Source organism: Copadichromis virginalis, linkage group LG14, assembly GCF_057382275.1.
Source record: "Copadichromis virginalis isolate Kocher_CV1m ecotype Utaka linkage group LG14, C_Virginalis_male_GT1.1, whole genome shotgun sequence".
Lineage (NCBI taxonomy): Eukaryota > Metazoa > Chordata > Actinopteri > Cichliformes > Cichlidae > Copadichromis > Copadichromis virginalis.
The window spans coordinates 17,288,888-17,312,086 of record NC_140631.1 but is presented as its reverse complement, the minus strand read 5'-3'; the positions used below and the strand labels follow the sequence as shown (position 1 = coordinate 17,312,086).

The following is a 23,199-nucleotide window of genomic DNA, read 5'->3' as shown; positions in this document are numbered from 1 at the left end:
ACAACCTAACGTTACTTTAAATATAAAGATCATTTTTGACAGTTTTATGGAAGTCTTTTACAGTCAATTACTCCTTAAAGTCTTGAACTCATGATCACCAAATGCTGTGTTTCCTCCCTTGAGATGCTCTGCCAGGCCTTTACTTCAGCCGCCTCCTGTTACTGCTTGTTTGGGTGTCTCTCTGCGTTCAGTTTTGTCTTCGGTAATTCAAAAACATGCGCTATCTGGAGCTAAAATGACTGACTTGGCCAATGAAGAATATCCCGTCTTTGCCTCGAGAAATTCTCGGGTTGCTTTTGCGGTACGCTTTGGATCATTATCCATTTGCACCGTGAAACTGAGTCTGATCAGTTTTGTAGCATTTCTCTGAATATGAGCTGAGAGTATTGCTCTATACACTTTACAGTTCATCCTGCTGCTTCTATCAGCAGAACCATCATCGATAAACACCGGTGGCCCACTTCCACTGGCAGCTGTACATGCCCGTGCTTGCCGATTATGCAATTTATGATTGCAAGCCTTTGTCATTTTATACATATTTAGCTGAAGACGAGGGCTGGTATGCAAATATTTACACTTATGACAGCTACATGCACAGGGATTTTCCAGTGAAAACAGTGGCATGTTATTCACTATTCAGACTCGAAGCATAAATGCTTTTCTCTTGCATGAGAGCCACTCTTGCATGGAGAAAGAAGTCCAGCGCTGCAGTGTTACAAGCTGTTGGCCTGACAAAAGTCTAAATATCTCAGTCAGCCATTTCCTCCATGTCCGTTTTTAATACATGTATTCAGTGGCCTGGAAACCGGCAGAATAATGATTGCCCCCCATACCTGTGCAGCACACATCTAGATTAAGCCTTTGTTTAAAGATCCTTTCAAGATTCACGTTTCTCTGCTATTTTATTCTTGTTTTATTTTTTTAATCTAGTGATTTGGTTTTGTCTACATGCTGTATCGAACCACCAAGGTGGCAGTGAAGTAAAGAAGCAGCAGCAATACAGCAGCTCCTTGGCGTCAGACACACAACAACACAGGCTGCCCTACCATATCACTGTTTTACCACCCGAGTCCCAGCTTTCCTGTCAACACGTTCCCGTCTTTCGGCTCTCCCTCTCTTCCTCATGTTCAGCTCGTGGCTATGACTTTTTATTTTAACCAACCCTCGTGTATTTCTCACATCAGCTCTTGTTTATGATACACTACGAGCTTTATTTTGTGTTCTTCCTCCTCCACTTGTGTTTTTTCCTCATTATTACAAATGTCACATTTGCACAGTGTTTTATTTAATGTGAGCCGTCCTCCTTTGCTCAAGTCCAATGAACCATCTGATAGAAAACACGGCCCACTCCGTCGCTCTCATGTACCCCCGGATTGTCTTTATGCAGGATGACTTTTGTAAGCTTTTACCGCATCTTCATCGGATGAAGTAATCGTTTGTGTGTCTGTCTGTGTAAACAGCACTGAGTGAGGAGTTGAAGAATTCCAGCGTGGCGCTTCAGAACACGAGAGAAGAGAAAGAGTGCCTAAGTCAGCAGCTGATGTAAGTGTCTGCAGTATGTGGTAAAACAAACAAAACACACACACACAAACACGCACGCAAACACGTGCACCGATGTGGACGCAGGTGATCCGTGGTATTTGAAATATGCCGGGTAAAGAGCAGGTCACTGCAAGGCTTTTACTCTACACATAACTTCCCTCAGCCAAGTGCAGCCTCACTGACTCCACCCAGACCAGGAAATGCTCACTGTCTGCATACCAGGCTTGTCAGGTTGCAACACCAGAGGATTTTACTGTAAAGACTAAAACAAAGGTCTGCTCAGAGGATAAATACATGATATGTAGAAAATAGCTTTCTCAGGAGTGACTGTTTTTTTGTTTTTGTAGTCCATCCAGAAACTGGGTGTTGGTGTTTTATTTTAGTAACACAATCCATAGACGTCATTGACATAATGCTGTAGTTGTTACATTCTGACACTTTAAAATATGTCATATTGTACATTTATTTATTTTTTATTGCCATCACATATTTCTGTCTGTTTGCACATACACATACCTCAATTCCTCCACTTTCCTTTAGGAAAGCACTTTATTAATTGTGACTGTAGTTTTTAGCTTGTCTTTTTTAATAAATAAAAAAAATGCAACATTTTAATCAGACAAATAGCTAAAGCTGTACGTAATGTTATTATGTGGTGCTGTTGGAGGAGCTTTTTGATGAGCAGATGAGAACAAGTTGTGATTTTATGACTCAGGATGATAGTTGGCTCATATGCCGCTTTAGGCTTTCAAAAGTTGTTTTCTTTAAGAACATGAGGAACTGGGTCCAACTGTGCCAAACCCAGAGAAACTATGCAGTTCCTGCCAGTCTTCAGGTTTTGACAACTCTTGGGTTTATTGCGCTTCAGAGGAGTGTGAGTAAGATTGTTAATTTAGGTGAGATATATCATGTTCATCGTTTTACAGACAAAGTAAAGCAATTTATTGCACTCGCATTGTAAAAAAGAGCAGCTCGGGATGATAGAATAGTGTTTATAACATGACGGCAAATTTATTTTTTCAGGGTGGAAATCTTTTGTGGTGCTCAAATAGTTTTGAGAAATAAAGAGGTTATACACACACAATACGGTAATATTATGTTGAAGCACAGTACGTATCACTCCGCGAGGCTCCTGCCTACGGTAGCCGTAATGCTCCGACAATCCATCAAGCAGTCCGGGTTCGTAGCTTAGCAAAGTCGTACTAAAACATTTGACAGATTTTTGAGCGCCGTGTACCACATAAAATCGTTTCGAGGTCAGTAAACACAACCAGAATTCATACATAAGGGGCACTGTCGATTTTCAGGAAAATCAATGGATTGATTTTAAGTGTGCCGTATTTTCCAAAAAAACACGGTAATAACGACGTCCCGCTAGCATGCGCTAACAAAAATAGTGCTTTGTTGTGTATCTGAGTACACCACTGAAGTTGCAGCATTTTTACAAACCAATTCTAACAATCTGCTTTCGCCGCCATGCTTTTTCCGCTGTGTGCGTATGACAACAAAGGCACTGCGCATGCGCGTTTTACCCATATTCTTTCGCAATATTTCATTTTTCTATCGTTGCCCAACATTTTACCGGTATTACCGTGAACAGTATGATACTGCCCAGCCCTACCACTTACCATGCCAGAAGTCAGCCAGCAGTGCCGGCTTGATACCAGATCTGGGCCAGACCTGCTTGCTATGTGGGAACTAGAGGATTGTGAATAGCTGTGGTTGTTATATTGTGCATTGGTTCAATTGATGTTCCTAACGAAAGGTGGCTGTGTTTATGAGCATTTAAGTCTAGATTATGAAATAAGGTAGAAAAGGTGTGCCCGAGTTTTTTTGTTTGGCATCTTTTCCAGTTATATCAGGCAAAACATTTTCCCGCTCCGTTAATTCTGTTGCAGTGTTGTCAGTGTTATGAATGATATCTGTCTGATTTCCATAAAGCTGCCCGTGTGTGGTGGAGAGCGGTACAGACCTGCAGCAGCATATTTTCCTTTTGCAGATTCACCTGTGCTCTGGAATCATGTTCAATAAAATCTTGTATAAGAACCTCCGTGAGAGCACTCGAAATGGGTCATGGAAGAGGCTTTCTTTCAGCGTGACAGTAACCGGAGACATCCCAACAAGGCAACAAAGGAGTGGCTAAAGAAGAAGCACTTAAGGTCATGGAGTGGCCTAGCCAGTCTCCAGACCTCAGTCCTGTAGAAGATCTGTAGACGGAGTTGTAGATTTCAGTTGTCAGCCAAGAAACCTAAAGGTTTTAGAGAGTTTCTGTGAGGAGTGGGCTAAAAGATGTGTGCAAACCTGGCGACCAACTACAAGAAACATCTTATCGCTGTGCTCGTCAACAAGGGTTTCTCCACCAATGAATGAATGAATGAATGAATGAATGAAGTCATGTTTTGCTTGGAGAACAATACTTTTTTCTCACAATAATATGGAAATTTATAACATTTATATAATGCGTTTTTCTGGATTTTTGGTTAATATTGTGTCTCTCTCTATTACATTGAAAGTAAAATTATAGATTAACAGTAGAGGAGCTTGTTTCAGACAGGGGCTAGACTGAGGGGCTGGGACCAGTGTGGGAGAAATAAGGAACTCTCCAAAGTCCCAGGATATGGAACTAAAAACGAGTACAATATGTCTGCTTTAATTACATGTTTTATTAAAATTCAGTCTGTTTACTAAAATGATCAGTCCACCGAATTTCACCTTGGCTAATGTTTTCCAGCTCATGAGTGTTTAGCTCTTGGATAAAGGAACAGTTGCCGGCCATCCTGCTGTCGACAGGCTTTCCACTTCTGCCACTGAGTTGACAGCCTCAGTCATTCTCTGCTCTGCTCGTGATTCCAGATCTGAGATAACCATGTTTCAGTTTCGCATTCAGTGAAATGGCACTTCTTCTTTACAGGTGTTTTATTGCCATGTTTGACAAGTTCTGCCATAAGCCACAGGTGTATAAATAGAACATACACACATGCAGCTGTGTAAATTGGACAACAAAAAGAAACATTTGCATCCCTTTGTAAAACCTCACAGAGCTTTTTGCTTCCTGCCTTTAGCCTTAAAGATAAAGATACGCAACAAAATGGAGCAGGATGTTCGGTTAAAATTAATAATTTCTCAAACCCTCATGAGTCCCACGAGGATGTGTTCAGGAACATCAGTCTTTTTCTTCCCAGCAGGAGGACGACATTTATTGCTGTGGTAAAATGTCTTTTTACAGCTGTTTGATAAGCTGTGACTTGGCAGCGACGTTTCATCAAGCACAAACAGTGTTTTCACATGCACACTTTAACTGCTCACTGCAGGTCAAATTTTCCCATCGATTACCTTTTTTAACCCTCGAAAAAATATTCACTACAACATGTTCTCCAATACTTCATGAAGAAAAATACAGAATTACCATTATTTACAAAGCAAAGGACAAAAACAATGAAATTGAGGATAAGAAACAAGAACAGGAGAAAAGATGCACAGAAATTCAGAGTAAAATCCAAGCAATGGTGAGCAAAAATACCAATTTGAAAGGACTATATAACAAAGCACAGTAAACACTGAAATGCAAGAGGAGAAGTGACGACAAGAGAAAAAACAAACTATCCAGTCTACACTTCAAGAACTGCAGAGGAGACATCAAGAGTTGCTGGGCATCCAAGACAAAGTACAACAAACAAACCACAACATGCATGAGGATAAGAAAGTTCAAGAAGAAAAATATAAAGAGCTGCAAGAGAAACAGTAAGAACTCCAAGAAAAGCATGAAAAAATCATGAAAAATTAAAGGGCTGGAGAAAATTTGAGTTACAACACAAAGAACTTATTATTGAGATGACAAATCTCATAGCACAGAACAAAAGTCTACAGGAAAAGTGCCTGAAAAAGAAGAAGCACTTCAGGTTTTTCAGAAGAAGGACTCTGCTGCTTCTTCACTTCAGCCTGGACAAGAGAAACCTCATCTTCCTCCAACAGGAGCAAACTTTACAATAAATGATGCAAATAAATTCACCGTGCTTCAGGATTTATTCAATGCTAATCGGGTTTAGAAACATTACTGATGGTACTGAATGTAATATATGCAGAATGATTGAGATTGTGGAATTAATTCATAATTATTCTGTAGCGTGTGGGTCTGTGAAACACGTATCATGTGCATAAGAAAACCCCAAACACACAAAAAGGAAGGATCATCTTCAGAAAGCCTGGAGAACTATTGCTCATTGCGGTTCAAGACTTTTGCACTGCACTGTACACAGCAGTGTGAATATAATTCAAAGTTAACATTCACTGATGTCACTGGTGCGTATTTAGAATTAAAAACATGCTTAGATACTGGTCCCCAGTTACAAGTCTGTTTGCAATCAATCGCAAAGAATATTATATTTCTTCAGGGAAACTGAAGAAAGCAAACAGTTTACTGTGGTGCACAAATAATAGTTTTCCTGTGTTTCTTTCCATGTCCGTGTCCTCTTCTCTTCGACTGCTTTTGCATGAAACGGATCGTTCTCATTCTGTACTTTTGTGTTTTATTTTTAAGCTAATTCCATCTGACCCGCTGCCCTCTTTCTTGCCATAAAAACTGCTCACGCCTCTGCATGCTTGCATGTGCCCAACCTTAATTTGACTTTGTGGCCACGCATGTGGAACGTGCACATCCATCTAACACAGGGATGAATGCAGAGACAGAGATGACGGAGGCGAGGTTTGCAATCTGACGCGACCTGACATATGGAGATAGAATGCTACAGGGAGAATCAGCCTTAAGGACATGTTGCATAATGAGTTAGGTGAGAAGGATCAGGCAAATATGTTCAAGTCTAAGACTTTATTGCATGATAAAGGGTGTGTGTGGAGATGATGACAGAGAAACAGGGGCTGACATGTAGGTATCTGAGCAGTTCCTCACTGTTGTCAATTACAATGGTAGCTGTAGGCCAGTTTGGCACGTCAACTGTCTGAACATGTTTTGTAAATTTGCTTGAATATTTATCAAAACTGGGTATATTTATTTTTGTATCTTGGTATCATATTTCTTGCTTTAATCTTTTTTTTTTTTACCTGGAAATCAAATGAAGTGCTTCTCGAATAAAAGTACAAAGTGCCTTAAGTGTAATATTGAGTAAACGTTACGTCAGTTAATTCAGGAATAATTGTGTTAGTCTTGATAAAAATTCATCTTGCTTTGCTTAAAAAAGTGCCAGTGTTAAAAAACAAAACCAAACAAGTTATATTCATTCATAAATAATGTTATTATTACTAATGCTGCCGATTTTGTTATTAAGTAAGTATTATAAGAAAGTGCAATAGAGAATATTTTTCAGTTTTATTAATTTAAATCCCGATGCATAAATATAACAGCTGATTTTAACTGCTGTGTGGTTTGCATGTTCTAAACAAGTTGTTAAACACTGCATGGGTGTGCCACAGATTTGTGCTCTACTTGAACGAATGTCGCTGGTTAGAAATAACAATGAGCACAAGGGAGTGATTAATCTGTTTCGTGTGTGGCAGACAGTCAGCCGAGGTCAAGACTGAGGTCCAGATGGGACGTCTGAGTCGACCCTCCTTTCACTGTCCGCTTGACGCTGACTAAAATGCCCACAGACGCTGTTTTGTGGGAGTTTATGGGCGTCTCTGTGCATCCTGAATCCTTTTAGTCTCAACTTGTATCTTCACATCTCCAGAGCATGTTGGACCCTCGATTCACTCTTGATATTTAAGAGCAAAAAAATAATAATCTGTGTGTAAAAGCCATCGCCATGACAACTCCCCAACCTTTGACGCACACCTCAATCAGACATCCACACCTGTTTTGCTTCTGTGGCACTATCTGGTTGCTTTGGAAACACACATATCTGAGGACAGTCCACAGCTGTGGAATGTTTTTTTGATCTTGCTGTGCATTCTGACCAGCCAAGGGCAGCTTGTTCTCTCATTTGCAAACAAAGTGACTTACAGACTTTTAGGATACTTTTATCACCTTCCTTTCATCCAAAAATAACGCTAATTTATAATACACTGTGCATGCAAACTCTGCTCCTTGTGTGGATTAACTTTTATTAATCTGATTTATGACTCACGCTACTGGCTATGTATCATCTGTCAGCATTTGTCAGTGCATCACAGAGAGCTTCACAAACCTCCGCCTATATCTCAGGATGAGTCGTTTAGAAGAGGTGTTGGGAAGAGTCCTGCTGCTTTCTGATTGGCAGGAGACACCGAGCTCGTCCTTTCATCAGAGGACGAACACATGGCTCATCCAACGCAGACGCAGGCCCGGTTAAAAGGATGGATTAGTTGGAAGAGAGGGTTAGATGAAAGATGGGATAGGACGCATGGAGCACGAGAGGAAAGATGAAAGAGTGGTTGGTGAAATGAGTGAAGGTCAAGAGAGAAAGAGCAAAGGATTGATGTGATTGATGTGAAACAGCTTGTTTTCATAAGGATGATGCACGCTGGCTGCCCTGTGTATGTGTGTGCCCGCATGTGTGCATTAAAGCCAGTGTGTGTGCATTATGTCATATGTCTGTGTGGTTATTGGCAGTAGTATAGCGACTGCTCTCAGGATGCCCCGTTTCCCACGAGTTCTCTGACACAGAAACAGATTTTTTTCTGTCTTTTTTTTCCACCCTCACCACACTCTGCTGTTTATCACATGCTAGATAAAAATCAGCCACAGCCCTTTGAGAAAGAAGACTTTTTTTTCTTTCCTCTTCCCTTTTCAAATTCAAAAGAAATCTCACTCTTTTGTAAGCACACACCACAAAAATAAATGCATTTCCCTAATGTTGCAAGTGTCTGCTTTCCTGTGACCGGTTGCCAAGAACAACACCACTCTGAGTCAGCATTTCAGTTTTGGTGTTGCGATTCACCACATCCTCCACTGACTGCCACCTGTCCTGCTTCAGGCCCGATCGGCAGCAAACCGTGCGCATATATTTTCCTGGTCTGCTTCACTTTTACGAGGCATTCCTGAACTGTGTGACACATCTAATTACGCAGGGGAACGAAATGTGGCCACGAAGGACGGGCGAAGATTAATGTGATTCCATCAGTCATCCAGCTGAAGCCTGCAAACATGTGACGGCTCTGATCTGAATGCTACGTGCTGTCAGGCTGTGATTGCGCATGCCACATCTGCTGTGGTTACTTTGATTAAATCTTGCACAACCAGGAAGCTTTTTCACCTCGTTTCAAGTTCGTGCAGGGTTTACCGATAGTGACATAACTCGGTCCACTCAGTGGGAAAAACTATTAAGGGATTTTGTTGTTTTTATTCTGAACCCATCTCCCCTCCCCTGGAGGAACTTTCCTGGAATCCTCATGTTGTGATCGTAACCTGCTTCTGACACATCTACTGATAATATGTGATAATAGATTCTTCTGACTCTCACTTTGTTTCCATGTGCAAACTGTGTGCACCACATGCCTGTAGCCACAAATGTGCCCAAAGTCCTCCAGCGCTCTCACGGAGCACTGTGGACTTGACTGCACTTTGAAGCCTGCAAAGTCACAAAGAAAACACCACCGACCACCATTTTACTCTCTCTCTCTCTCTCTCAGTCATCCTTCTCTCCTTCAAAGGCCCTTTTCACCTCAGAGGAAAAAGAGTCAGGAACAGGAGACCGGGAGATAAAGAATAGAAAGAACGGAAACAGCAGTTGAGAGTAAGATATTGTGAGATAGATATCATGTCATCTCTGACCTTGAAAACACAAAGGGAGGGAGAGTGAGAGGGTCAAGGCATAGTAGTTTGTAAAGTATGAATTGTATTATGCTGTAGCTGAATAGAAAGAATGCAGGAGGTCTGTTCCAAATCATCGGTAGATGCCCGGGAAGAAAAGAAGGTTAAGAAAAAAAAAGAGCAAGCGAGAGAGAGAATGGGATGGAGATGTGTGAGTGTGATAGAAGGTACAAAGAGCGGGAGGCTGATAACTGGAGCCAGACAGCTGCGAGTGTTACTCTCATTATGTGTCTGTATTTGTGCTTCTGTCTGTGACTAACATTCGCATACTTTCACTGGCTGCTATCACATTCACACCTTACGTGTCACCCTGAACTCATCTCTCCGCCATGGATTTAATGTGGTTGTCTGGCATTAGCTGCCGTTACTGTGTTGCCTTTGCTTGTCTTTTCTTTTTTTTTATATAGTTTTAGACGTACATCTCAGGGGGAAAGCTGCCATTTTTGCAGGGTCAGAGCTGTTAGTCCCCAAGCATTGGCTTGACAAATAATCAGAAAGGTCAGGCTAAAGCCACACTTTTAAAACTTTGCTGAAATTACAGTTGGTTTAGGCCTGCACATTCTCATTCAGGTGTCTGTGCGAAGCATTTAGACATATTTCATGTTGCTTTTAGAGCTTGAACTGTTACTAAAAAGCAATCAAATCACTCATGAAATGCAGATTACAGAACTTATAGAGTGAGGAGCTGCTCCGGCTGTGAATCCACTTTTGTTGAAATGTACAAATAATTCCAAAGTGTTTGTCAGGGGAAAAAAACAAAATCTGTCTCACTGGAAGTGAAAACAGGCCGCCTCCCTCTGAGCTCAGACATGCAGGCCTTCTCAGTCTATATCCTCGTTGCGTGTGTTTGCAAGGTCACAGGGCTAGACGGCCGAAAACATACTGGCACGCACGCATACACCCAAACAAATTAACTGATCATGCCGCCAGAGAGGGGATTAGACTGAGAAGCCGGCAGGGTTAGGGGGGTTAGGGTAAAGTATGTGTGTGTCTGTGTATGTGTATGCATGGAAGGTAGGAGTATCACACACTGTCATGGCACGCACTATTAGAATTAAAGCCGATTTACTTTCTCGAGAAGAGGCAGCAGCTGCCCATAGAACAAGAGGTGATCTAAAAAACACCATCTAAATTTTTTTTTACATTAAAATCACAACATAGCAACTCAATTTAGTTGCAAACTGACAGACAGCAGCACTTTTTTGAGCTCGAAGAGTTACAATATGCTTGAACTTTTGCTGATCCCAGAGGGAGGATTCATTGTTAAGCTTGGCTTCTTCCACATGGAGATTCAAGTCAAGGAGTGCGCAGAATAGCAGCTGTATTGATTTGGCATCTTGCTCAAGTACTCTACAGTGACACTCGAGATTGTAAAAAAACATACCCAGGGAATATGGATTTCCTTCTGGCTGAATGTGAACTGTGGGTATGGGAGTTAATGCTTGCTATATTAGATCTATGCTCATAAATTGGTCATAAATGTATTTACTCAACAAATGGTGGAAATGATCACCTGTGCCATGTGCTTTTCGTCTCCAGAGAGCAGAAGAGACGGAGTGAGGAGCAGCTGTCCCAGCTAGAAGACTCTGAAAAGGAACACAGAGGAAAGCTCCTCAGGTTTGCTCCTCTTTCTGTTTCTCCACGCTCCAACTTTCCCACAACCACAACTCTCATCCCACTCATTCTTCTCCAATTATTCTCTTCCTGTGCTCCATCTCCTTCCTCCCAAAGAGAGGTGGCTGTATAACTGTTGGCCCTTGGATCATTTGTGGAGATCTTAGGCTCCATAAAGTGCCGGCGACACAGCCAAAGCTCGTGTGAGGCTGGCACGACAGATGGAAGCACTTCTTAGTTGCCGGGGAATCACGTTTCACACACACACACGCGCGCATCCGTAGACATACTGTACTGTAGCTATGCCGAGGTAAAGCAGTAGTCCGTCACACTAACACACATGTGTGTCACACTCACACAACCCACAAGGCCTCTCATCTTTCCATGCAGGCGATAAATGTAGGGTGTGTATTTTTTCACATGGTATTTGCTGGTATTCCCGTTCTAAGATGCTGGCAGCCTGATGCGTTCAATTACACCGTCGATTTATTTCCCCTCCCACACTGAAGCCTCTGATCTAACCCTCTGGCTCCTATACGGCTCAACATAAAGCGGTGCTCCGCTAGGGGAGGTGGAAGCTATTTTAGAAGGATGAGAGATTGAAGAAACATCCCCCCATACCTGAAAATGTAACAGGAGACAGCAATTTACTAAACTGCCCCAAAAATGGAGACCATAGGTACCAAAAGACAATGTTTATCTGGTCAAAACACTTTGGCTTCTGCAGGGAAACCAATGAGTGCCTGCTTTCTAACGCTGCAGGTACTGATTTCGAAATTGAACTTCAATCTGTGAATCTGTCCAGTTACGCTTGCTTCACGTAGTTTGAAATAGGTTTATTTGAATGTCCCTGCAATTTCCTTTAATATGTTCCTTTAAAGCAGATAAAAGCGAGAACAGACAAGAGAATCCATATCTTTCTGTGTTTGACACCACTTTAGAGCTCTGTTTTTCTTTGTCAGCCCATCTCATTCTCTGTTTTCTCAAAAACACTTGATCCTGCTTGTCTGCCTCCTAATAAAGCATCGAGATCTGTGACCAACGTAGATAGTGCACCTGCCCGTTCATTATTTTTCTCCTGTGTTTTTTCATGAATGAACAGTCAAGTAAATTTGGTACTCTGGACCAGAGATGGATACGGTAATCTGATTACTTTTTTCAAGTAACCAGTAAAGCAATGGATTACTATTGCAAAAAAGTAATTGGATTACTGTTACTCTCCCGTAAGCAAGCTGTGTTACTGCATTGCTAAACCGTGATTTTGTTTGTGAGAGTGTCTCATGACAATGACGTACGAGCGTGCGACGTCCGTGACAACAACAGACGTGTGTAGAACAACAATGGATAATCTGGAGTGTGGGGGAGAGTACGACCATGCAGTGCTTAAAGCTTGAAAGTACTGACATTACTTTGAGTTTGATTCTGTGAAAGGTGACAAAAACATTAGTGTCTGCTTTTTAACTGTCTGCGGGAAGCAAAAGATTTAACTTCAAATCTGAGCGAGCACCGAGCACGCTGCTACGGGAATGTGAAATTCACAGAGAGACACCCGGATCTCCCCACTGACATGACCGCTCCTGCTTAACAGGTGAAGATGGATTTAACAGTGACAGGACTTAGTGCTGTTGAATCTTTGATTTTATTTATTTTTTCTGTGTTTTACTTGCATCTATTTGAAAGAGCGAGTGTAAACACAAAAAAGTATTTTATTTTATATGCTGGAGAATGCAGAAAATAGGTTTAAATGGTAAACAAATTTCCCCCAGTCAGAGAATGTTGCATATAATTGAATTTTTGCTTGATGCAATGTGCATAAAGTTAAAAGATTAAAACTAATAAAGGAGGAAACATCATTTTCTAATTGGTGCATGGAAACGTTCTTACCCTGCACAAAGGACAAGGAAGACGTGATCTGTCAGCCCCGAATAGAAACTCCTCATATGAAATTGAAAAAAAAAAACCTGACTCTCCAGCACCCATAGCACAGTGCCAAGAAATTAGACTCGGAGTGATGACATCTGGCAATGATTGAAGTCCTTTTTAATGGAAGATGATAACATTTAAGATATGATAAGAGGTAATGGAATATGTACGTTTGCAGTTATGTGGGCGTTGCACCAGTCTCTTGAGTTGAAGACAGAGCTGAGTGTGAAGCTCATCGATCTACGTCCCCACCTGCACCCATGGTCACGAGCCAAAAGAATGGCGCAAATGAGCTTCCTCCATAGCGTGGCTATGCTTTCCCTCAGCTGTAGTATTTATTTCCTTTACATGCCTGCTTTTGTAGTCATGAACACAGTGTTTTAGACAGCTGTATATACTGTCCAAAAGGCAATAATAATAATCAGATTGATTATTGTTGTTATTAGTAGCAGTAGTAGTAGTAGGCTTAGACTTGTGTTTAAATTCCAGCCGCTGGTATTTGTTCGTACGCACAAAAAGGTAACTTATAAATTTGTTCCTAAAGTACGAACAAATTCATAGCCAAAAATATTGATAAATCGTAGATTTGTGTATACACACTGTTAGTAAATGAGGCCCAATGAACTTTAAAAGTCCCAGTTTTTTTTCACCTGCTGGATTCCTGACTTTTGGAAGTCTGATAAGGTTGGAGAATGAACGGCTTCTCTCTTATCTAACAGACTGTCCTTGGTGCTTACACAGACCGGTTGACCTGTCAGTACAGAGTTGAAAAGCAAACCTTGCCATGTGTGCACGCTCATCTTATGTGTCTTTTTCATAGGTTACAAGTGGAGCTGGAGGAGAAACATGAGAGGTGGTTGTCATGCCAACAGAGATGTGATGCAATGCAGAAGCAGCTGTTGTCTTGCAGTCAGAGAGAGGAGCAGATGAACCGGAAGTACTTTGCAGCTGCAGAGGAAGTGACACAACTAAGGAGAGCTCTGGAGAATACAGAGCAGGAAACAAGAGAGCTGAAGAAAGAAAGGTGATGACTGTGACTTCTGTTCTATTCTGTTCTATTCTGTAGTTCATCATTTTGCAGCATAGGTGCTAACTTTGATCTATAAAAGTGCTGCCAGTGAAACAAACAGCAGTAATTTAATCTTATCAGAGTTTGTAACAGAGACACATGTGGAGAAAAAGCAACCAATTTTAGGAGTTACAGATACACAAAAAATTAAGACAATTGTGGGACAGGGGCGTGGGAAGGAGACATGGGGCCCCATAGCTCGGATGGTATACTGTCGCATTTTTCATCTTCACACCTGTAAAGTTTCATGACTCACACAGACACAGATTCACCCTCTCTGTGGCTGCTGGTGAAATGTCGTGAAACAAAAGCCCTTTATTTTTTTCTTGCTGCAGACAACTTAACCACCTCCACCGACCTCCAGCGACCCATGAAAGGACTCGCAGTTCTCTGGTCTTTCTCACCCTTTTCACATTACAGACTTTTGCTACACATCTGCAGCATCTGTCTTATCACCACTCCTTCTGTGCTTCCACTTAGAGCGCTACCTGGGTCCAGCTTTATCCCCTGTTGACGCACACCCACAGGCACACATTCCTCTCTACAGTATGTGCTGCACATTATCCCCTTCCAGCACTTTTATTGCCTGATTTGAGCAGAAACACTCGTCGTAGTTCTGTGCTCAGCGTCCTCTTTAGAGCAAGTATCATTCACCCAAACACACGTGTATCCATCTATCCAACTCATTTATTTTATCTAACATTCACATGGATGCCTTGAAAGTAACTTGAGGTTCACTCTGGCCCAAGGAGAGATTGACCATCTGATTGGTAGATAGCCTGCTGTACCACATGAGCCACAGGCTGTGCTTGCTAGTTTACTAGTTTACTATGTAATAATCCTTGGTCTGCTTGTAAGGATTCAAATCATCTTTAATATATATCACTTTTCTATTCTTACTGACCGCTCAGAGCAGCCTACACTACATGTAGTAGTACAGTAGAGGAACTATAGGTACTTTATTTATGCTTTATGGTATATGCAAAGCCATTTAGTGAGCATATGTGAAAAAGGACTAAAAAACAAGATTGAAAGTAAAAGTGGCAGCTGTGTAATAAAGACAGCCAAATTACTGCTACTACTCAGTCGCAGCAGCAAGGATAATTCACCCCATCATCTCTACGTTAACTCGGAACGGCAGCTCTTTAAATAGCTGCCGATGAAAAGCAGTTGTGAAGTGACAGTGAAAGGGCAATCTTAACAGCTGGCAGGCAAAATTTTCCCCAGGCCAAATTGCAGGGATGGACAAGAAGGTCAGTACAGAGGGACGGTGAAGAGAGCAGAAGGAGGCAGGAAAAAGGAGAACAAATTATGGAGAAAGTGAGGATAGAAAGTAGGAAAGGAGAGTGAAAGAGAGAGGGAGGTAGAAGGCTAGGAGTGTTTCAGGGAGGAGGGATGGAGACTGTGACTGTGGTTTCGGTGGTTACTTCACACACTGTCTGGCTTTCGCATGCACACAGCATGGGTCACAGGGGCCGCACACAATCTACACACTCACTCATACACTCACACACACACGAAACTTGACAGCGTGCCTTTGATTCAGTCTAACTGACACAAAGTTTAAAACAGAGAGACGGAGCGGAAAGAAAAAGTGGCAGAAAGCGGGTTCAGAGTGAAAGATTTAAAAGTCAAGAGAGGTCAGGAGTATCCGTGTGCTTCCTCATCCAAAAATGGGTGAGGGCTTGTTTCCAGTGGTTTCAAGCTGCAGAGTTTTCGTGACAAATATGAACTCAAGAGCAAACTCGATCTAGCCCCACAGAGAAGCAGTTTTAATGCCTCTGGCTTTTCTTATATAGGCTAATAAAAGATTAGAGGAGATTTATTTCAACCACACATCTAAGATATCGCCTTCATCTGTGTTTACCCTTCTCTCTCGCTGTCGTTTTTTTTTAAGCTCGTCTCTTGGTGTTCTCTTGATCTTCTCACTGTTTTCTTGGGTGGAAAGTATTATATCATCCTTGTCTGGTTCTTGACTTTTATTATGGCTCTCCCTCCTTTTTTTTTATTAACAGTTCATAAATTGCTATTGCTGTAAATTTATGTCAATTTTTTCTTTACAAGGCAGCCCATTTGTGCTTTGAAAGCTCGAAAGCTTTGAAAGTGTGTGTGAGTGTGGGAAGATTCTCGCCTTTGAAATCTTCATCATCTTTCCAGGTGGAGAGTGGTGTCCCTGAGGATGTATTATGTCAGCAGAGATTTGTGTTAGCTGTTGATCCGCTTTGTTTATTCACAAACACGCAAAAAAAAGGGGAAAAAAAGTGGAAATTGCCTTTGTGATGTGCGGACAGTTTAATTTCTTTGTCTGTGTGTGCGCACACAGATTTTATCAGCAGAAGTAGGCAAATAGAGTGTGCCTTTTGATGAGGCAGCACCCGCTGCACACAGCCACTCACACACACACACACACACACACACGCACGCACACACACACACACACACACACACACACACACACACACACACACACACACACTCTGCACAAAAACACATTTGCCTGTCCTTAAAAGCAGCCTGGCGTGTGAGTGAACGAGAGAGTGTTCCCGGATTTTCCCATCATTCCTCCCTGTAATCCCCCGAGACCTCCTTCTGAGGGCTGAACTTGCACGCTCACGCTTCCCAGGGGGTCACACATGCCAACACACACACACACACGCACTCACTGCAAATTTAAAAGGTCTGATACACTGCATAGCTGCGGGGGTCTACTTATTTGATAATCAGAGGGGAATTATATCTGACTGTGAAACACATGCACACGCTGTTGAAAACACTCACATAAAGGCATACACAAATATTGTATGCATCAGCAGTTTCTCACATATTAAGTCTTCAGCTTCATGAAACTGTCAGATCCTAACTTGGAGGGTTCTTCGTCTTCACCAGCTGAACTGAAAAACATCTGCAGGCTCTGTGCTTTAGAAAACACACATACTCAGAACAGGCAAGAAAAAGTCCTTTTCTCAATATACTGAGTGTGCAATGAAATGTACTTCTCTAAGCAGTTGAATGCAAGCAGCATGGACAAATGACACCAATCCTTGCTTCTCAGTCAGTTATCAGTCAGCGAACATTTAAACTGACACCAGGAATATGCTTTGATTAGATTAACAGTATTTAAGCTGTTTGAAATATGACTGCCTAGTCACTGCTGCCCAGAGCGCTGCAGCGACGCTGAAACGACCAACTGATGGATCATTTGCTAGAAATATAACTTAATCTGCACTTGGTTTCCTAATTTATTGGACAAACACACAGTTTTTCTCTCTGTTCAATTATGATGTGACTGAATGCTGACCTTTAGCAGTCCTTTCATTTTTCATGTGGAGGCTTAAAGATAATTGAAGTCTAGGACCAATTTTCATCACCGAATGCTGTGTTTCCTACCTTGAGATGCTCTTCTAGACTTTTACAGCAACAACCTTCAGCTGCTCTCTTAATTCAGTTTTGTACTTAATAATTGAAAAGCTGCTCTACTGAGGGGAGATCAGGTGACTGACTTGGCCATTGGCATGTCTTTGCCTTGAGAAACTCTTGGGTTGCTTTTGCAGCATGATTTGAGTCATTATTCATTCATACTGTGAAGTCCTGCCCAGTCAGTTTTGCAGCATTTGGCTGAACCTGAGCAGAGAGTACAGCCCTGTACACTTCACACTTCCTTCTGCTCTTTCTATCAGCACTCATATCATCAATAAACACTGGTGACCCGATTCAGGCTCTTTTAGATGTTTGGTAAAGTCTAATCTGACCTTTTTGTAATTGAGTGTAATCAGTGGTTTGCACCTTGTAAATTTCTCTTTCCTGTAAACTCTGACAGTGACATTCCTGCCTCCTCGTGCACCGTATTGACTTTGCTAGAAGTTGTGAAGTTGTTTTTCTTACTCATGGAAATAATTTTGTCATCATCCACTTTAGTCTTCTGGTCTTTTAGGCCTTTTGGTGATGCTGAGCTTCACAGAGAATTCATTCTTTTTAAAAAAATGAACCTGATTGTTGTTTTTTCCTAAAGTTTCTGTCTGACAGGTTTATTTAGTTTTTTCAGCCTAATGATAGCCTCACTTGCACTGACATCTCTTTGGGTCTCGGTGAGATGCTCTAAAATACTGATTCAACACTTTGAATTATCTAAAGATATTTTATCTGCATCATTCGTCATGAAATACCACGGCCATGAAACTGTGTCAGATGTCCAGTTACCTTTGACCCTTTGACAGTGTATAAAAGATGACTGTAATTCCTAAACACTCAGCATTTTTGTAAACCGCACTTCAGCCACAGTCCTTATTTTTTGGTTTAATATCCACTGTGGTGGTGTACAGAGGCAAAACAGCAAAACTCTGTTTTTGTCCAACAAATAATGGACCTGACTGTAATTAGCTCTCACCATTGTTTCGACAACAAAGGCTTTCTACTGATCAAAGATTTATATGATTACATTTATGTAATTATTGACCCAAACCAAGAGGCTGTTGAGCTCTGGGTTCTTCTTAGGAATTAAAGTGCCTCAGTGGGTGTTGTATGTGGATTACAAATATCTTATTCTTAACATTTGTGACTTTACACAGTTCAGTTCAATAAGGAGAAATCATTAGAAGGAACTGAACAGGATTTATTGATTTACAGAATTCAGTTGTGCTGTTTGGCGATTACACTCCGATGGCCCATCACAGCAGAATGAAATCTCCTACACGCACCCAAGAGTCTGCATCTATTTTTATGCTTCATTGTATGTGTGTGTGTGTGGGGGTGGTGAGTAGGCTGATGCGATTAGCCAGACCCAGTGGAGTGAATAATATTGTGTCTGGCCCGAGCAGGAAGAGATGGAATATAGCTGTTGCTCTTTATTATTATACTGTAGTTCGTCTACTCCACAATCAGATATGCACAGAGTCATCTGTGTGCGTGCTTCTACGCACACCCATCATACAAGACTGTTCCTTGCCCGATGATGCCTCTTACATGCATGAGACACTTTGTTAATCTCTGTTACACATGCATGAGTTCTCATGCCACTTTGTGTGTGTGTGTGTGTGTGTGTGTGTGTGTGTGTGTGTGTGTGTGTGTGTGTGTGTGTGTGTGTGTGTGTGTGTGTGTGTGTTTTTGAGTGTATGTGAATGTGCGACAGCATGCTTGATGTTATTGATATGATTTATGTTTTATGCCATTTTGACCAGTGTTTTGAATTTTCGTGCATTTTTGATCGTTCTGTGTTATTTTTGAGTTCTCTTGTATCCTATGGTTCCTAGGTTATTCTGGTCAGCATGGTTTATTAGATTTCCCCTCACGTCGCCCTCTGTGTATCTGTGAGTTCTTGTGCCTCGTTTCCCTTCCTGTTTTATTCTATGTTTCCCCAGCCCGTCATGTCTGTGCTCTCCCTTCTGCTCCTCCGTGTTCTCTCTCCCCCTCCAGCCTGCGTCTCAGTGTACTTCCTGTTTTACTTTGATAGTCTCGATAATCAGTGTAGGTCGTGTTGTGTTTGGTCCTGCCCCGTCTAGTTATGATTATTCGTGTCAGCTGCGTTCCTTGTGTGCTCCCACGTCCCTCGTTATCTTTCTGTGTGTTTATGTCCGCGTCTCCCTCAGTCCTTTGTCGCGTCTCCTTGTGTGCCTCCCCGTGTGATTAGTTATGTATTTTCCCTGTTTAGATTTGTACCGTTTTGCCTTTTTTCCCAGCAATAAAGCTGTGTTTTTGAGTTCACGTCCCGCTCCTGTGAGTTTTGCATTTGGGTCCTCACCTTCCTGCACACAGCCAGTTAATGACAATTCAATATTCATATGTGTCTACAGGATCTCTGCTTTTTGTTTGGTATTAGTTTCTAAGCCTTAATGTTGCTCCGGGTTCCCTCAGTGAGCCTTTTCTACAAATTACTCTGTATAAACATTTGCAAGAAAAAAAAAAGAAGGGAAAAAAAGCTCAGCTTGTCTCACTGTGGCCTTGAATTTATGCTCCTTCACATCTTATCAGGCAGACCAGCTGCTGAAGTGACATATAATATTTGGACACAAGATCAACAAATCAATGAGGTTTACCCTTTCTAGCTGACTCCGCTTTATCTCCCACACTGTCTTTCTTTCTTAGACTTCACACAGACAATTTTTGAGCTTTTATGTCTTTAGCATGTCTGTGGTATGTGGGCTGTAGGTGGTTTATGTGTGTATTTTGTTTTTTCATTTACGCAGTGGGCAGGGGAGTCTTTGTTAAAGTCAAAAGCAGCCAGGGACTGTGAGTGCATTATTTGGTCTCAGACAGTTGGTCAAATTTTTGTCACTACAGTCTGGTTTTACAAACAGATGGCTGCTATTTCTGCTGTATCGAGTAAGGAAAGGAGTTATCTTGTCCTAGGGCTGCAGTTGAACTGATGATATGTTGTCTCCCCCACAGTGGATGCTTGTTTAATGTTGCCCTATTTACATCAAAGGGAGAAAAATTGTATCACATGTGCAGTAGATTGTTTTTATTGCAAGGCAGGATATTTTTAATGAGTGAACTGTGCGTGTTTGCAGGGATGTTATGCTAGAATCTCATGGCAGAGCCCTTAATATGATGAAGGAAGACTTCACTAAGCAGCTGGCCACAAAGGTAAGTCTTTATCAGTATGAACAATAAATCTTTAAATACTGATACACAGCAATAAAGAATATGTTACTAAGCCAGTTTGTGTAGTCATTCAGTTTTTTGGGGTTTTTTAAGCAGATTTTTATTTATTCCACCGTCTATTTTCCAAAAATGCCCCATTTGTCTCCTTTCAAATGCTTGCACTGCACAGCGCCCTGAGCAGCCTGGCATCTTAAGATCATTTTGACGTGGTCAAGCATTTACATGAACACGGTGCAGCTGAATTACGTGGAAGAAAGATTAATACCAGTCCTATAAAATAAACACCATCCTAGACACATTGTCAGCAGCAGATGACTAGCGGTGTAATTTGTACAATGCATTGTTTTAATTTTGTATGCTGAAATGAGTGCATCAGTTTACCGATGTCAGACATTCAGTTCCCGAGTGCTGAAGTAAACAAACGTTTAGGAGAGCGTCCAAGCTGTTGTCACAGTTCAGAGGAGTCTAATAGGGAGAATCCTGACTCACACAATGTGGACAACATTACAAGACACCAGGACCACCAGTCTGTTTAACACCAGATAAATTGAACACACAAACACACATGCACACAAAACCAATCTGCCTTTTATTAGTCAAACAGTACACTGTCTGCCTGTCTGGCGGCAAAAGTCACTGAGGTTTTGCTGTGTGTCACAACAAAGAGGCCATTTCACCAGAAAAAAGAAGGAAATTAAGCTGCTTTCTGTCTCGCTTCTTTCTTTTTTGCTTATGCTGATTAATGTTTATATGAGAAAATACGGATGCTTTGCTCGAGAGCCATAACAAGCAAGATATTTGTGGACAAGAATTCAAAGAAGCATGTTTGACTTGACGTATGCACATCTCCATCACTACCTCAGGTCTTCTACACCCTTAAAACACATTTAACCCCAGAAATCGCATTATAGAAATCTTAGTCTTGAAGAAATCTGCTTGCAGCAATCAGAGAGAAACAGTATGACAGAACTGACTAAACAGGTTGCCATACTCTAAAGTTATATTAAAAGCGATTTATAATGCTGCTGAAGTGTTCTCTCTGTTCAGTCCATAAAGACTCCGCCCTCCCGTCAGCCATTTCTCTCGTTAGAGCCATCTGTCTGTCTGTCAGAGGCACATCTGTTAAGGAGCTGAACGGAGAGTGCACGGACAATCTGTTTTCGCTAGGCTGACTAACAGCAGAAAATTACTAGACAAAAATAGTTTTCACGTAGGCTCGGCAGGAAGAAATCAGTGTTGTTGTTATGTATTGATTAACCGATCTTACAGCAAAGGCCTGCGGTGAAACCAAAAAGCTTGTAAAGTTGCAGGTTGCCTTTGGAGAGCCTTGTTCAGTCATTACAGAGCATGTTGAAAAGGTGTTTATTCAGAAAACCACTCAAGATAGACAATTGGCAATTGACTGGCAAGCAGTTTCAAGGCAAGGTGAGGCCTGTTCCCTGATTATTTTATGAAAAATAAAGCAGGTATAATATCTATACTTGACTCAAAGTGTTACATTTTTTAATAGCTTTTCAGCTAACCCTGTCAGAGAGAGAAAAAGCTTTAGAAGGGACTAAATCAACAATCTGGTTTATTCTTAAAATGAATTAATGCACTGAGCAGCTCAGCAACATCAAGAAGGTCAGAAAGACCACAGAAGATGACTAAAGTGCATGATGACAGAATTATTTCCGTTATTAAGAAAAACAGCTGCAAACCAAATCAAGAACACACCTAAAAGAGGTAGTAGTGTCATTGCCACCGTCTGTAATCAACAGACACCCTGTGAATGAAAATACAGCGAGTTTACAGCAAGGTGCAAACCACTGGTTAGACTTAAGAGCAAGAGGGCCAGATTAGACTTTACTAGAAAACATCTGAAAGAGGCTGCACAGCTCTGGGAAACATTCTTTGTACCGATGAAACCAAGATGAGGTCAAACAGCAAAGAATGGAAAAGAAGAAAAACATCGTATCATCTGTCAAACATGATGGAGTCATGTTATGTGCCCCTGCCAGTAGAACTGGGTCACTAGTGTTTATTGATAATGCGAGTGCTAATAGGATCATTTCTGAAGTATACTCTCCACTCAGATTCAGCCAAATGCTGCAAAACTGACAGACAGTGCTTCACAGTACAAGTAATATGATGACTCAAAGCATACTGCAAAAACAACCCACGAGTTTCTCAACATAAGGAAATGGTTTCTGATCTTAACCCATCAAGCGTGGCTTTTAAGTTACTCAGCGTGGCTGCAGTACAGTCCTGACATCAGGACATCAGGACACAGTCATTGACTGGCCAAAGATTAACCTTCCAAGTATTAAAAACAATCCCTATATTTAAAACTATATTACTTTGTCTAATTAATTTTGAACCCTTGAACATGGGGGGCTGTGTATAAAAATGTCTTAAGAAATTAATAAAGTCTTAATGCAAATTCCCAAACCCCTAGAATTAAAGCTAAAAGCCTCCACTTCAATCATATATAGATTATTTGACTTTAATCTATTGTGGTGTACAAACCACCAGCTGTATCTAGGCTGTCAATTTAAAATTAATCATTTAAAATAATTACAGAATTGCTTTAGGCATTGTACTCCTAAGCCTGGACAAGTGCCGGGCACAAATATAACACTGGAACACACACAGCACAAATACACATAGATGTGAAGACATTGACACATACTTTATTTGGACTAAAATACTTACAAACACACACAAACAC

The 23,199-nt window shown here is 41.4% G+C and overlaps 1 protein-coding gene across 1 annotated transcript in view; it reads left to right on the top strand.

Moving 5' to 3' along the window:
• lekr1 (Leucine-, glutamate- and lysine-rich protein 1) overlaps positions 1–23,199 on the top strand; it is a 101,995-nt gene that overhangs the window by 59,219 nt on the left and 19,577 nt on the right. Inside the window, exons 6-9 of the mRNA XM_085429622.1 lie at positions 1,461–1,542; positions 10,826–10,903; positions 13,644–13,847; positions 20,396–20,471. Of these exons, the coding sequence (XP_085285748.1) occupies positions 1,461–1,542; positions 10,826–10,903; positions 13,644–13,847; positions 20,396–20,471 (440 nt within the window). The remainder of the gene's footprint in view (positions 1–1,460; positions 1,543–10,825; positions 10,904–13,643; positions 13,848–20,395; positions 20,472–23,199) is intronic.